Source organism: Elephantulus edwardii, unplaced genomic scaffold (genome assembly GCF_000299155.1).
Source record: "Elephantulus edwardii isolate Elephantulus edwardi_28Jun2011 unplaced genomic scaffold, EleEdw1.0 scaffold00007, whole genome shotgun sequence".
Lineage (NCBI taxonomy): Eukaryota > Metazoa > Chordata > Mammalia > Macroscelidea > Macroscelididae > Elephantulus > Elephantulus edwardii.
This window is the reverse complement of record NW_006399757.1, coordinates 28,642,539-28,657,485: the sequence shown is the minus strand read 5'-3', so window position 1 is coordinate 28,657,485 and position 14,947 is coordinate 28,642,539. Positions and strand designations below refer to the sequence as shown.

General features: G+C 38.3%; 1 protein-coding gene across 2 annotated transcripts in view; it reads left to right on the top strand.

The window, feature by feature from the left end:
• The window catches only part of PRKG1 (protein kinase, cGMP-dependent, type I), a 1,522,098-nt gene that overhangs the window by 1,470,525 nt on the left and 36,626 nt on the right, over positions 1 to 14,947 (top strand). For both annotated transcript variants that reach the window (XM_006880306.1, XM_006880307.1), the window contains exon 10: positions 2,455 to 2,551. In XM_006880306.1, coding sequence (XP_006880368.1) covers positions 2,455 to 2,551 — 97 coding nt within the window. The remainder of the gene's footprint in view (positions 1 to 2,454; positions 2,552 to 14,947) is intronic.

Below are 14,947 nucleotides of genomic sequence, written 5' to 3'. Positions count from 1 at the left end.
AGTGTTACATGGTTTCTAGAACCTCCTGAAGCTTTTAGAAGACTTCTGACTAAAATTCTTAAGCCTGAGCATCAGAATAATGTGGGTGATCAATAGAACAGGACAGACACTTGAGTACTACTTTTGAAGTGTCATATTCACTTGATCTCTGGTGTAGCCAATTAAGCATTTAGAAGTTTCTCTGCAGTTTTTGAGCTATAACAAAGGTTGAAAATCACTGGCTTAGAAATGCTTTCATTTCAGACTAACTTCACATGTCTCTAGTGAGACTTTTGGGGGTATGTTCAAAGCCTAGAAGTAAAAACTCAAACTCTGCTCTCTGCCGTCAAGTATAAAATGACTCATAGTTGACCCTCCAGCTGATTTTCAGAGGTCATGAATTGCATGAGAAGATATAGCCTCTCTTTTTCCCACACAGCATCTGGTGAAATTGTATCACCTATCTTTGATTTAGCAGTGCAACTCCTTACCTTCTGGTTCATTTATTTTAAGTAGGTAACGTTTGTCTTGGTCATACAGGGGTTTAAATATTAGGCTGCCAGCCTAATGGTCAATGATTTGAACCTACTAGCCTTGTATGAGAGAAAGACAAACTCAGAAGCTCTGTGGAATCTCTCTTCTGCCCACTAGGTTCACAGAGCCAGAAGGTACTGGACAGCCATGGAAGTTTTTTGATTTGCAGTTTTGTTTTTTGTTGTTCTTATTTTTTTTCAATATATAAAATGGTGTCAAAGTAGTCTGAAATAGTTTATCCTTTTTGCACCTGAGAGTTTTCAAATCCACTATGTGCCAATCTAGTGAGCACTTGAGTTATAATTCACCAATTATCTCATTATGGATTTGACTATCAAAACTACCAGGAAATGTTTGACCACATACAAATGATCACAGGGTCAGACACCAACAGATGTCATTTTTAAGCAGCTGTTGGAGTAAGTTTTGTAAGTGGGATGGAGTGTTAATTTCTCAGAAGTAGTGAGTCACTTGGAATCCCAGATATGCACATTTGCTGCTGGTATTCAAGCCTAGCAGACCATCTCCTGAATTACAAGGTTGATCTCTTGGTTGTGTAGTTAACCAGGGAAATGTATAAATGTCATTAGGATTAAGCAGGAGAATTTTTTGTCGGAGTTTATTAGAAGGAGTTGATTTCACATAATCAGCCAATAATTGAAATCACTGAGGGTTTGGTTTGGTTTTTACACTTTTACAAGTCTGCCACAGACTGACTGGTTGAAACCAGAAGTGTGTGTTTAAACTGGAGAATGCTATAATCTTACCTAGAAAGCAGCTCCACTGTTTTCCCAAGTGGGGAGCCTAAACTGGTGTTAGGTTATGATGGAATAACTACAGTGTTACACTGCTTAACACCAAACATGCCTGCGGGTTCCTGCTAAAACTGATGTAAACACCCCGTGTTAGAATCCTAAGCTCCAGCATTTTGTTAAGTCTATCTATAGCAAAGAATCAGGTAGTGCCTGGCTGAAGGTCATGGGTGAAACATAGCTATTCAAGTACTTCAGTTTTGAGACAGCTGGATTACTCCCTGACCTGACTTTCATGAGTGGGAGGATCATCTTCATCAGTTTGCCTTCCTGCCTTTTCTAAAAATAGTAAGGGCCTTTGACCGGGAGTTATTTTCAGCCAAGCATATTCACTTGTCTCATCAGGAGACACTTATTTCAGCCACGCTTCTGTCAGATTTGCATGCGTGCATAGTTAGCCTTTGCAAGAGTGCCCCATGCCTTCTCCACACCACTCGTGTGAGAAACTTGCAAAGATAAAGACACTGGACTACCAGCTGTGCGTTTTGGGTGCAAGGCAGTAGGGTCAGCGTTAAATGAAGGGGAGGCACTTTGTAGGAAGGTGGATATGCTTCCGAAATCATCCATTTCAGACATTTGCACATCACTCCTCAGCTTTTCGGATCTGTTTTCACAAAACCTGGCTGTGATTTCGCTCCCGAGGCCACATTGATCTTGCTGCATTTAATAAACATTTTCCTATGCACAACTGCCAACCTGTGGATAAGGGGAACTAATGAGAAACGGTCATCCAAAATCTGAACCACAAACAGCAAACCAAAGCAAACCCCAGAATCCTAGACTGAACCCAAAGAGAGCAGCGCCAGCCAGCCGTGCTCACAAGAAGACACGTAGAAAAAGACCGAGATGTAATTTTGATTCCCTGGCCGGAGTATCCGCCACATGACTGGCACGCAGTGGGTACTTTGTCTTTTTCTACTTTGAAACCAAACAAAACGTGCAAATACAAGTTATTCTGCACGCCTGGGACCAAAAAATTATGAGTGTGAGGACACACAGACTCTAAAGGCAATATGGAACGTAAGCAGGTAAACCTTGTTCCACAGTCATGTCATTCCGGTACAGTTGTACGTGGTACTCGTGTTTGCACCTCTAAGAAATTTCCGTTCTTTCGCATCAAAAAATCCAGATATGAAGCGGAAGCTGCTTTCTTCGCCAACCTGAAGCTGTCTGATTTCAACATCATCGATACACTTGGAGTTGGAGGTTTCGGAAGAGTAGAACTGGTAGGTGACTCTTCTTTTAACTTCCTTTGACAACCTTTTTACCCCTCATCCCCCAGATGAAGATTTCTGTTTTTCTCTCTCAATTATTTCCGTTTCTAAATCAGTGCCAAATACTTTCATTGTCAGCATGTTAGCATTTATAACAATTAAAATGGGTTGCTTTGGTTGGCTTAGAAATTAAACCAGAGCAAACAAGAAATTACTTTTTCTAACACTTTGTACTACTAAATGAAATGTAAGCACATTTCCTTAATGAATCATAAAGCTCTTTTAATCCAGATGCTTCTCTGTAATCTTTCTTTACTTCATTCTGAGTGATGCACATTTAACCTAGCTATTCCCTCTATCTACAGCTACAGTAATTTAATTCACAGGCAAATTTAACCATATATAGGGAAATAAGAGTCATGTTTTAATCAGGTTTTTAAATGAACAACACTTTAGGATTCTTACTACCAATTAAACAGAGTAAATATTTGTGTTGCGTTATTGTGATACTCAAGTTACAAACCCATATTTATAGTATTAATGATCTATATATTTATATGATTTATTTCCACAGACACTTTTAATCTATTTTATGTTTCCAAAGAGCTTGACATTATTTTCACAAGTTTGTTAAGACACTTGTTCATGGAAACAATGCAAATAAAATGGGGGGAAAATGCCCTGTACATTTGTTTGAAATATAAATTTTAAAAATTCCTTACTGTAACACAAATGAGAGGGGGGGGAAATGTATTCTGAAATTGCTACATTCCAGCACTCAGTCCATATACATGTTAACTGAAAATACAGATTCACCCCAGCCTTCTGTTGACCAGAGAGGAGCCCCTGATGGCAGATTCCAGTACAGTGTGTCAGGAACTCCCTGGGACCGTGGACAATGCAGTAAACAGTTACTGTTGCCATAAGGGGCAGGAAAAGTCATCGGTCTAGGGCTATTTTTGCTTATAAGGCCTTTGTCCTTCAGTTGGGATATTTGACTTTGGCAGGCAGAAGGATTTTCTTTAAATTTTGAAGAAACTTTGAGAACCCAAATATGGTTTTTACTTCCCTTAACATTAGTCCGAAGTCTTATAATAACACTGCTTCTGACTTAAAGAGTCACTAGCATGTCTCTTAGATTCTTTGTGGTTTCATTTCTAAACCAAAATCAATGCCTTTGCTATTAAAGAATTTCCAGCTCCTAATGACCCTCTAGGCAGAGTTGTGCTGCTCCGTAGGACGTTCAGGACTTTTATGGAAGGAGACTGCTAACATCTCTCTCCCAAGGAGTGGCTAGTGGGTTTGAACTCCCAACTGTGAGGTTAGTAGCTGAGAATTTTACCCATTGCACCACTGTTGTTGTATACCGTAGTCAGAACTGACCCATAGTTGACCCCTCGGTGAGTTTTCAGAGGCAGTTAATCGCACAAGAGGAGATTGTCCATCCTTCTCCCATCGAGCAGCTGGTGGCCTCAAACAGTGTGCCTTCGAATTGCAGTGAAGCTTCTTGCCACTAGGCTGCCAGAGCTCCCATATTCTCAGTTTGTGCTGGCTTGTGTGTTGTGTACCATCGAATCAGAACTGACCTTCCAGCGGGTTTTCAAAGGCAGTTAATTGCACAGAAGGAGTTTGTTTGCCATTCTTCTCCAGTGGAGCAGTTGGCAGATTTGAACCTCCCATCTTCTGGATTGCAGCACAGATTCTTACCACTAGGCCACCAAGTTCCCTATATGTCTTCTCAGTTTAAGGTGTGTACATAAATGAGGGGCCTAAAATAACTTGCCAAAAAAAACCTCAAACAACCAAACCCCCCAAACCAAACACACCCACTTGTTTGTCTTAGACCCACAAATTAATACAGTCTTAGATTTATTATTCCAGAATGTTTTAGCTTAAAAATGCTACTTTGTAGTTGTCCATATAGCTGACGAGGATTTATTAACAGCCTTGTACATTAAGTTTTGTGTTAGCACTGCTGATACATATAAACATTGCTGAAGTAGAACACTCAGTGTGAAGGAGTCTATTGTGTTTACTTAGGTAATATTTTGTGTTAAATTCCACTCTGAAAGAGGCAATGTAAGGGACAGAATTCTCCAAAGATTGATTTTGAGACTGGTTTTTCATCTCATAAAGACTTTTTTGGTGGTTTGGGTTTTGTTTTTTTTTAAAAAGCACAATAAAATAGCTATTTCCTGTAACAACAACAAAAAAAACTGATCATTAAACCTTTTATGGCCTTCTAGAGGTCTGAGAAGTTCAACCTGGGAAACCACAAATTACCACTGAAATAGTTCATGAAATACAAATTTTTTTAAACTTTTAAAAAAATTTTATTATTATCGTGTGTGTCTGTACCGTCAAATCAGATCTGACTGATACAGGAGGAGATTGCCCCTCCTCCAGCAGAGCATCTGGTGGATTTGAACTGCATTATCTCTGGGATTGCATTGCAGCTTCTTGCCACCAGAGCTCCCCTAAAAATGCAAATTTTTAAGATACAGATAAGAGCCGAACCTCCATTTGGTGGCCTCTGCTGGCATAATGTTACATATAGCAAAAATCTGTATCTATCTCCAGGGGTTCGAAGCTACCACCTGCCCCGTGGGAGAATATTTGTGCAGTCCCTTCCCATAAAAATTTAAAGCTTCAAAAAGCCAATGGAAGGTTACCATGAGTTGAACTTGACTCCTGGCAGTTGGGTTTTGGAAAAGCCTAGAGCAAACAAAACAGTTAAATAAAGGGGTTCTAGAAAATACTAAAAAAAATTAAAAACAACTCACTGCAAAATTAAGTAAGCTTTGGTATGTACATATAAAAAATAATGTAGTTCAGACAGACACTTTTCAGTATGTCTGTATGTGTATGTTTGGTATATAAATATTTATCCTCCTTATTTAGAGAAGGGATACCAGATAATTTAGCCTAGTTTTCTACTTATATAATATTCAGTAAAATGGGTTTGACACTTTACTCTTCTACACAGATAATTATGGACTTATAAAAATCACTCTGGTGGCCTAGTGGTAAGAAATTGTGCCGCCAACCCAAAGGCACATGGTTTGAATCTACCAGGTACTTCATAACAGGAGAAAAGTTGGGCGTTCTCCTCCTGTGCCATTGACTGCCTCTGAAAACCACCGAAGGGTCCGCAATGGGTCCTTTCTCCTATCTGGTACAGTGCTCCCAGTGGTACACAACAACAACAAAAACCACAACCCTCAGAATTGATTAAGTTGATAAATTTAGCTTAACTTGCAAAAATGTTGTATAGATTGTTGTTGATTGCCTTTGAGTTGAGGACGACACATAGTGACCCTATGAACAAAAGACCTGAAGCCCCTCTACAACTGTGGATATTTATGGATAAATAATAAACACATAATTGTAATTGTTCACCACCACATGTACTTTAGTGATAAGAAGCACACCTATTTTTAACACCTAAGATAGATGACATTTTGCATCTGCCCAAACAAACCAAGAACATGTTGGTTATCTTCATTTTTCATTTCTGGGGTTTCTAATTCCTTAGAAACCATTGCAGTCCACTGCAATGTAAGTTTAAATTTGAGCTCTTTCCAGTATTGACTGTCTGGATATGGATAGTTATGAAAAACACCCTTTTCTGTGATTGTTCATGGTTTAATGAGACCAGTATTGGAAGTTTGCTCTTAACACGGTAATTATGCATGTTGTTGTGATAGGACGTGATGGCCATCACCTTGAAGGTAGTGGTGACCACACGTGAGGCAGTAGCATATTTCCAGAGCATATCATATGTTCATAGTTAGGGGGAAAGATATAGGCAGAACCCAGTTTACTGACCTGCTCACGACTATTCTAAGCACTGATAGAAGACATCTAAGTAACACTCTCCACTCAAAAGTTATATCTGTTACAGAATAAGATCAACTTTACACATCATATTCATGAAGTGTTCCATATTTTTAAGACTAGGAAGGATTGCCATCCACTTCTGAAATAACAGGCTTCCGAAAACCCTATGTACAATAGAACACACTTAGACTAACAGGGCAACTGAGGTGGGAGATTGGCACAGGCTAGAGCAGGGCTTAGGGCTGTTGTACAGAGGGTCGCTATGAGTCACAGGCCACTTGACGGCACATATCAACAAATAAAAACTAGTCCCTTTGTTTTATGGCCACATCCCTGAATGTCTCTGCCTTTTCTTTTGTCAAAGACATTCATGTTTTTCAGAACAGAATTTCACAAATCAAACTTCCTTTTCATTGGACAGTGCGGGTCTGTCTTGGAGATGGTGAAACCGAGTTTCTCCTTGGAGGCTAGGTGAAGCTCCTTCTGACATACTTTGGGCACATGGCCAGGAGGGTATAGTCCTTGCAGAAGGACATCACACTCAGAAAGGTGGAGGGACAGCACAGGAGAGGAAGATCTCGATGAGATGGATCGATACAGTGACGAGGATAATGAGGCTAGGTGTGTCAAAGTTAGTGAGACTGGCTCAGAACAGGGCAGGCTTCAGAGCTGTTGTACAGAGGGTTTCTATGAGTTTCAGGTGACTTGATGGCACATAACAACAACAGTTTATGGTACTTTCTTTAAATATTTGATGTTTATTTATTTAACCCTGTCAGTTTCCTATACCAAGGCATGATCTTTAGATAATATGTAAAAAAGAAATATTATTGTTTTAACTGTTAGGTATTGTCAGTTCTGACTCATACAATTTTGTAAACTAATGAGTAAGTGCATATTCAGAATATAAATAGTATGCAATCATTCCTTGAGGAGGAGGAAGACATCAACATAAATAAGTTAAAGCAGTGTATTGGAGGAAGATACTTTAGGAACAAATAAATATTATTTACTCACTGAAATCACACATTTCTTTTTCGCCCTGCTTTAGAACTTTTGCATTGCTTTCCTTCGCAGCATACAGTTTGGTCCAGTGTACTTCCACAGGATGAGAATATGGAGTCTGATCCACATTTTACAGGAAAGAAGCTAAGAATCACATATGTGCATATTCCAGAGTTATTGAAGGAATTATTGATACTGCCCAGAACTACTGATACTTAATTACATGCTTCTTCTATTATGCTGGTGTCTAAATGATTTAGAACTTTTGTTCTACCAACAACACAACAAAATAAACCTACCACAAAATCAAAGAAGTATTATTTCATTATCATGTGCATGCCTTTGCATTTAAAGGTTATTCTAGAACTCAAGGAACCAAATTTTACATGGAGCTGGAGTAGATGGAATGCTGTGATTAACTGCTTGCACTTTGCTTCCATCTGTTTCAGAGACCAGTCTCCTATAAATCACTGGCTCTTTTTCTACATTAGTGGCAAACAGTCTGCAGAGAAAAACCCAGCCAAACAAAACAATCAGACAGCATAACAGGGTAGCTAAACGCTTTGAGCTCTGAAATGAGACTTTATGAATTCTTATTTTACCAGCTGCATTTAGCCAGTCATTTGGCTAAAACTTCTGAGCCTCAGTGTCCTCATTCCTAAAATGAAGATAATAATGGAATGCTCCTCACAAAATGACAGAGAGTAAATGAATTCAAGTCTCAATACAAGATCTTCCATAGAGGAGGCCAGCAACTGTTAGCAGTGTCATTGGGTCAACATTGTTATTACTAAAATATGCTTATGCTAGCTCTATTTACCTTCTCCAGCTGTACCCATACCAAAGAATGGGGACGGAATGTGTGGACTCCTTTCTCTCCCTTTGCTAGTCATATCCTTCGGATACCAGCATTTCTACAATACAGGAAAGAAGCCACGGTCTTCAAATGATCTGCAGCGATAGCTGCTCTTCAGTTTCCCCCAAACCACTCATGGTCCTCACTTTCTGATCTCATGTGAATGGAGATAGAAAACTATTTCAATCTTCCCCACACTGAACATTAGTGCATCTAAAATAGTCTGCTCTTATTTATCCCTTTCTCTTCTAAATTGTACAGCCCCGCCTCATAACCTCTCGACAGAAACCATTTTCAGTGCAGACCACTGAATCCAATTTAGTTTCTCTACAGCCTTCTTGAACCACGGCACCCCAAACAGGTATAATAAGGGCTTGGTTCCTGCCAAATGGAGTATAAGGGTTAATTCTTACTCCTCCACTGCCTCCAAGTCAATTATAAATCCCACAGCCTGATTGTCCAGGAAAGAGTAATGTAGGCAGCAAATTGGCAGAACCAAGAAAGTTAAGTAAATATAGTTATAGGCATAGTTTAATAATAATGATTAGTGCCAATAACATAGACAGCAGTGCCTGTCTGCTCTGTGATGGCATAGTCTGTAGAGAGTTGCATTGCTAATGCAAAGGTGGCACTCCTCTGGTAGTTCAAGTCCACCATCAGCTCTAAGGGGTAAAGATGGTCACTCTTCTCCTGTCTGATTGACAGCCTCTCAAAACTCTCTGGAGGGTCCACTTTGAGTTGGTCTCAGTAGATTGCAATGAGTGAGTGACCACGTCAAAGCCTTTTGCTTGTCACCTTGTTGCTGGGCATCACATGCAAGCACACCTACTGCGCTTTGTAAACAAACTGCAAAAGAAACTAGAGGCTAAGATGATTAAGCAAGAAATTAAGTGATAAACCCATTGCTCAGTCACCAGCGGTAGTCTTGCCATTACAAAAGACAAACTGCTTAACTGCAAAGGGAAACCCCATGCCAGATGAAAACATTTCAAGAGCTTCCCACTGCCAAGCCACTGGGCAGTGAAATAGAATAGCTGTGAGACCGCTGGGCAGGGCATCTCCTTGTGTCCCTTGGTGATTTATGCGGCAGAGGAAGCCTGGGGAAACCCTGCTGTCCTGAGACCTGTGTCCTCTGGAACTGAAGTGGACACTGGAGCCAACACCAGATTAACATGCAAAGTATATTTCATTTTAATTTACTCTTTTTCTAAGTCAATACATTCTATTTTTATTATTAAAATGACAACCCTCATTCCATGTGTACTCTTCCAGAGTTTTTATTGGCCCAAAGTATCAATTGTTGAGAAATAATACTGACTTTTAGGGAAAGAAATTTTTCAGATAATGGACACTGATAATCACTTAGTAAATGAAAGGAAAATCCATTTCAAAGCTGTTAATTGAGCACCAGTAAATACATTAAGAGTTTACAGCAGCTGGTGAGTTATCGGACTACCAGGCTCTTTCTGCACAGTACCTCCAGATAGTAAAGTCTCTCTCTACATTGACAGATAGAAATAAAGGTATGCTTTAATTTTTCTTGTTACTATAAAATTTACTTTCTTTTGTATATTGATGAAGGCAGTACTGCTTAGAGTACTTAGAGAAAAAGAACACTGGTAAATTGTGAATAGGAGAGCCACTTTTTAAAATAGCACGTGAAAATTATAGAAATGCTTTTTTACTAGCTACCTATTGAAATATATAATTTCTAATAAAAAATGAAATTAACATCCTAAAGTAAGAGAAGATGTTAAAAATTCTTTCTGTATGTGCTCTGACAAATATTACTGTAAATGACTTCTCAGAATGTAAGGTAACTAGTAGTTAAACAATGCCTACAAAAGTTAACACTTTGGTTACTCATTTTTTTGTTTTCTAAGACCTTAAATTTCTCTTTTATGCAGTTAATTTATAGACACATTACATTTAGCAAAACTTTACATATTAAAAGGAAAATCACCAATTGTTTGGTTTGGGGTTTGTATTATTTTTGTGTAACATAGAGCTATCAAATGTCACTCCCACCTTCAAACACTTTTGGCTCCTTCTAAGTAAGAAATTTAGAGTTACCTATGAAGAATGAGAAATGGAACCTTGTAGTACAGTATCGAATTCTACATTATGCAGGAGGAATCTTTAGATTTAAAAAAAAAAAGATAGATTAGTGAGAGCTGACAGGAGAAGACGTGAATTGAGAGCCAGAGTTTGAGAATGGGTTGAGATTTAACGGAACAGATGGGGAAAAGCCATTCCAGGCAAAGGTTACAACATAGAAGGCCATGGGTCTTTTCAGGACACTAAAGAGACTGGCCTGGGCAGAAATGAAGTTTCTTAGGGAGAAATGACTCGTAGGTAGCTAATGAGTAGAGTATAGCTATATCACCTACTTAAAGAAGACAACATTTGGAAAAAAGAAAGGGGTGTTTTGGGCACTAGGTCAAATGATGAAAGTGTATGAAACACATGTTTAGCTCTGCCCTTCTAGCCCTGAAATAAAAGAGCCTGCTGTAAGGTGACCAGACAGGTTATTTTTAGATGGTGGTGTTCCCAGAAATAAACACCATCATTTCTCTTCTGAATAAAGTGTTTTTGCTCTGTGCCAAGATAGTGTCCACATCCCTGAAAATTTCCTGTAAACACTTTCAAGGAGGGCACCTTTCAATGCGAGAGAAAAGTGACTCCCTTAAGGATCTTTATTATTGTTTTGCACCTTTGAATGAGAACCAAGCCATAGCTGACCTTCCTGCAGGTTTTCAGAGGCAGTAAGTTGCACAGGAGTGGATTGACCATCTTTCTCCTGCACAGCAGCCAGTGGACTCGATCCCTGTACCTTTGGGTTGACAGTACAACTCCTTAACCCTAGGCCACCAGAGCTCCCTAAAATACTTATCCTTTTAAATGAAATGAAAATGGTTAGTCCTGTTTTCTTGGGTAATGAAACAGCTAATTCTCTATGCTAAAATATAGCTCATCAATTCTGTATATTAAATTTCTTATTATTTTATATTCTTCCATATTTTAACGTTGACCACCACCACTGACCCACACAGTTTGGCTGATCATTGAGGTAATAAGTTCAAGGCCTGGTTTTTACCCCTTCACCCAACCCAGCTGCCTTACAGGTTCACAGTTGGATTAAAATGGTCATCACTTTTCAGACTGCAAACAGATGGAGAAAAAAACACAAAACACCACACTAAAGAGTCATGACTATGGTCTCTGTCTCCACATCTATATGAAGAAGCAAATTAAGTAATTCACATGATTTTCTCATAGATTGTTATTGGAAGCAAAACTAAAAAAGATATATAAATAAATACCTGTTGAGCTTAATTTTAAAGAACATCTATATTATATATTAAAAGCTATGAAGCGTATTTTTTAAGTATGACAATGGTAAGAAAAAAAACTATCCTTTTTGAACATCAGAAAATTTATTAGGGTGAAATATGAGTTAAGTGTGCATGTGTGTGTATATATAAATGTTGTTAGGTGCCACCGAGTCGAGAATGACTCATAGTGACCCTATGGACAATAGATCTAATCCCTGTCTTATTCTGTGACATTTTTATAATCTCTGACACAATTCAGCCCATTGCCGCAGTCAGTGTGTCAATCTATTTGGTTGAGGGTCTTCCTCTTTTTCAACAACCTCTACCTTTTCAATTATGATGTCACTCTCCAAGAAATAGTCTCTCCTAACAACATTTGCAAAGCATGTGAGGGAAAGCTTTGGCATCCTTGCCTCCTAGGAGTGCTCAAGCTGTACTCTCTCCAAGACATAGAAACAGTAAAGGGCCACATATACACACGTACATATACCTGGCAGCCCAGAGGTAATGTGTGGGACTGCCAACACAGAGGCATGTGGTTCAAATCCACCATTTACTCCATGGTAGAAAAGATGGACAGTCTTCTCCTATTCCGTTTATAGGCTCTGAAAACCTGCTAGAGGATCAGCTGTGAGTTGGTCCAGCTCAATAGCACATACCACATATTATTGTTGTTGATTACTGTCAAGTGGAGCATGACTCATAACGACCTTATGAACAAAATACCTGAAATTGTTTCTCAAAGTTCATAGAGTTTCCAGAGGCATGTTGTTTAGGAAGTGGAGAATATATATATATGTGTGTGTGTGTGTGTGTGTATTTATATATGGATGTATATATAGAGATGTGTATATATATGTGTGTGTATATATATATACACACACATATATATACACAAACATGTATACACATAAACATTTCATCAGAAATTTATAGTATATGACAGTTAAAAGATAGTTATTTCTTCCTCCATAGCTATTTCAGAGTTAAAACTAAAATGCAAAACTTTTGATGAGTTCATCTGTGAGATATCAAGATAATGTGTATGATGTGTGAATCTCTGTTTCTTTCAACTCACTTTAAATTCTCATAGTGTCAATTACAAGAAAGCGAATGTCAACTGAACCTCAATCTGCTTACATCAAAGTGTAGGTTATAGGTATACTTTATGTGCTAGAGTAGTGTAAAATAATCATGTAAAAAATATAAATTTTTAAGTTTTCAAAACTAAAATAGTAAGCTTTATTTATATGAAAGACACATACCTGAAAAATCAATGTTTTGTGTAGGGAGAAGGATGTATTCGATTATTTTATAAAGAAAAAGATTTTATAACCACATGTTATAAAGTCATGCATATATCAATATTCTAATACTTATTACAAGATGGAATAAATCTTATTTATTTGCGTACAATTTACAAATTGCAAATGTTTCCTCTAAATCACACATTCAGCAAACTGTGAATGGATGCATTTAATATTTGTAACCTTTTGATCTGAAATTAATTCATGCTAATTTCAGATTAAGGAAAATCACAAGTACTTATGATTTACATTTGCTCTCTACTCCATTCTTTTCAGTAACTGGGGAGCTCTCCTGGCATGGCCCTTAGGAAGTTACCCTGATAGCCCAAAATTTGTGCCTCTGGAAGTTGGAGTCCCCCAGCTGCTCAGGGGGTGAAAGAAAGATGGGCAGATTTCTCCAGTGCAATTAACAGCCTATAACAACTCGGGTGGGGTGGTAGTGTCAGCTCTCAGTCAGTCCTAACTTGAGTCTGAGTTTCTATAATTAAATATATAAAGACACCACATCCTTTCTCTCCTCTAAATGGAAAGTATATGTCTTTACTATCCCCTTATTTGTTTTTTGATGAGTTGAATATAATATTGTAGGTATCTTCAGATATCTCTTATTGTAAAGGAAGACCCCTAAATAAGATAGATTGATAATGATTGTGACATTGAATGGAGTATATCACAGATTATAAGGGTGGGGCAGGATAGGGCATTGTGTTGTTCATAGGGTTACTATGAGCTGCAGTCAAATTGATGGTACTTAACAACAAAAAGAAAGCTGTCAAACCTAGTAAGTTCCTTGGCAAGTTACACAGCAAATGGAATTACGGTTGACTTTTTGTGGCAAGGATTTGAGGTAACTTTGGGAAAGGAAAAAGATAGATACAATCTTGATTATCCTCAAAAGGCATAGATAAAACTCAAAAGGCAGATAAAATCAAGTAAAAATATTCAGTTGCCTTTGTTTTGGAACAGCTATATCTGATCATGCATTAAAAATAGCTTTTTTATGAAATAAAAATCTTGAAAATTTTACCATACAAGTTAGCTATATCCTGCCATGCCTCGTAGGTGAAATTCTTTCCAGCTTCGCTATCCTATTGACGCATAGTCTGTCTTTTGCCTTCTCTGTGGCATTTGGGCAGCTGTCACTCAGGCAATGACAAGGTTTTATTTTTCTCTTCTCCCTTGTGTATCCTATGGAACAAGCTAGATCTGTGATTCATTCTTCAGCTTTATACAGTGACTAAGGTAAAAAATTATGTATGAATATACTGTGTGATGAAGAGAGAAAGATGAGTAATAAAATTATTAGTGACTGATGTGAAAAGAGTTTTTAACAAGTGATAAACAGGATTTATATTTATTTTTTCATAATCATCTTAATATTTGAAGAAATTTAAAGTATTGATACAAATTAATTGCTATTAAATGGGCTTCAACTCATGAGTTCATGCATAAAATAGGGAAATGTTGCCTTCTCTGATACCATCTTGATTCCTGTTGGTATGATTGACTGAGCCCATTGTTGAGTTCACTGTGTAATTTGAGGACTTTCCATAATAAAGTATTCAAGCACTTAAAGAAAATATTCTGTAATCATCAGGTTTTTCAGGATGTTATTCAGTAGGTAAGGAGCTGCACTGCCAACCCAAGGGCGAGCAGCCCTAATCTACCAGCTGCTCCTTGGGAAAAAGGTAGGCAGACTCTTCCTGTGCAGTTTCCAGTCTGAAAACCTGCTAGAGGGTCATCTATGATTCTCTTCCGACTCAATGGCAATAAGTCAACTTTTTGGTCGACGCTATTCTTGAAGCTCTGCTGAATCCTGTCATGCTTGTATTTGAAATACTGATGGCATTGCTTCCAACATAACACTATGTCCCTACTACAAATGAACTTATAGAGGAATGATACTGTTGTGCCGTCAAGTTGAAATAAACTCCTGACTCTCTAGAGGATTTTCAGAGGCTATAAACCTCAAGAGAGGAGATTGCCCATGGTTCTCCAGCCGAGCAGCTGGTCAAGTGTAACCCTTGCCTTTAGGATGGCAGTGTACTGTTTTACCCATCAGAGC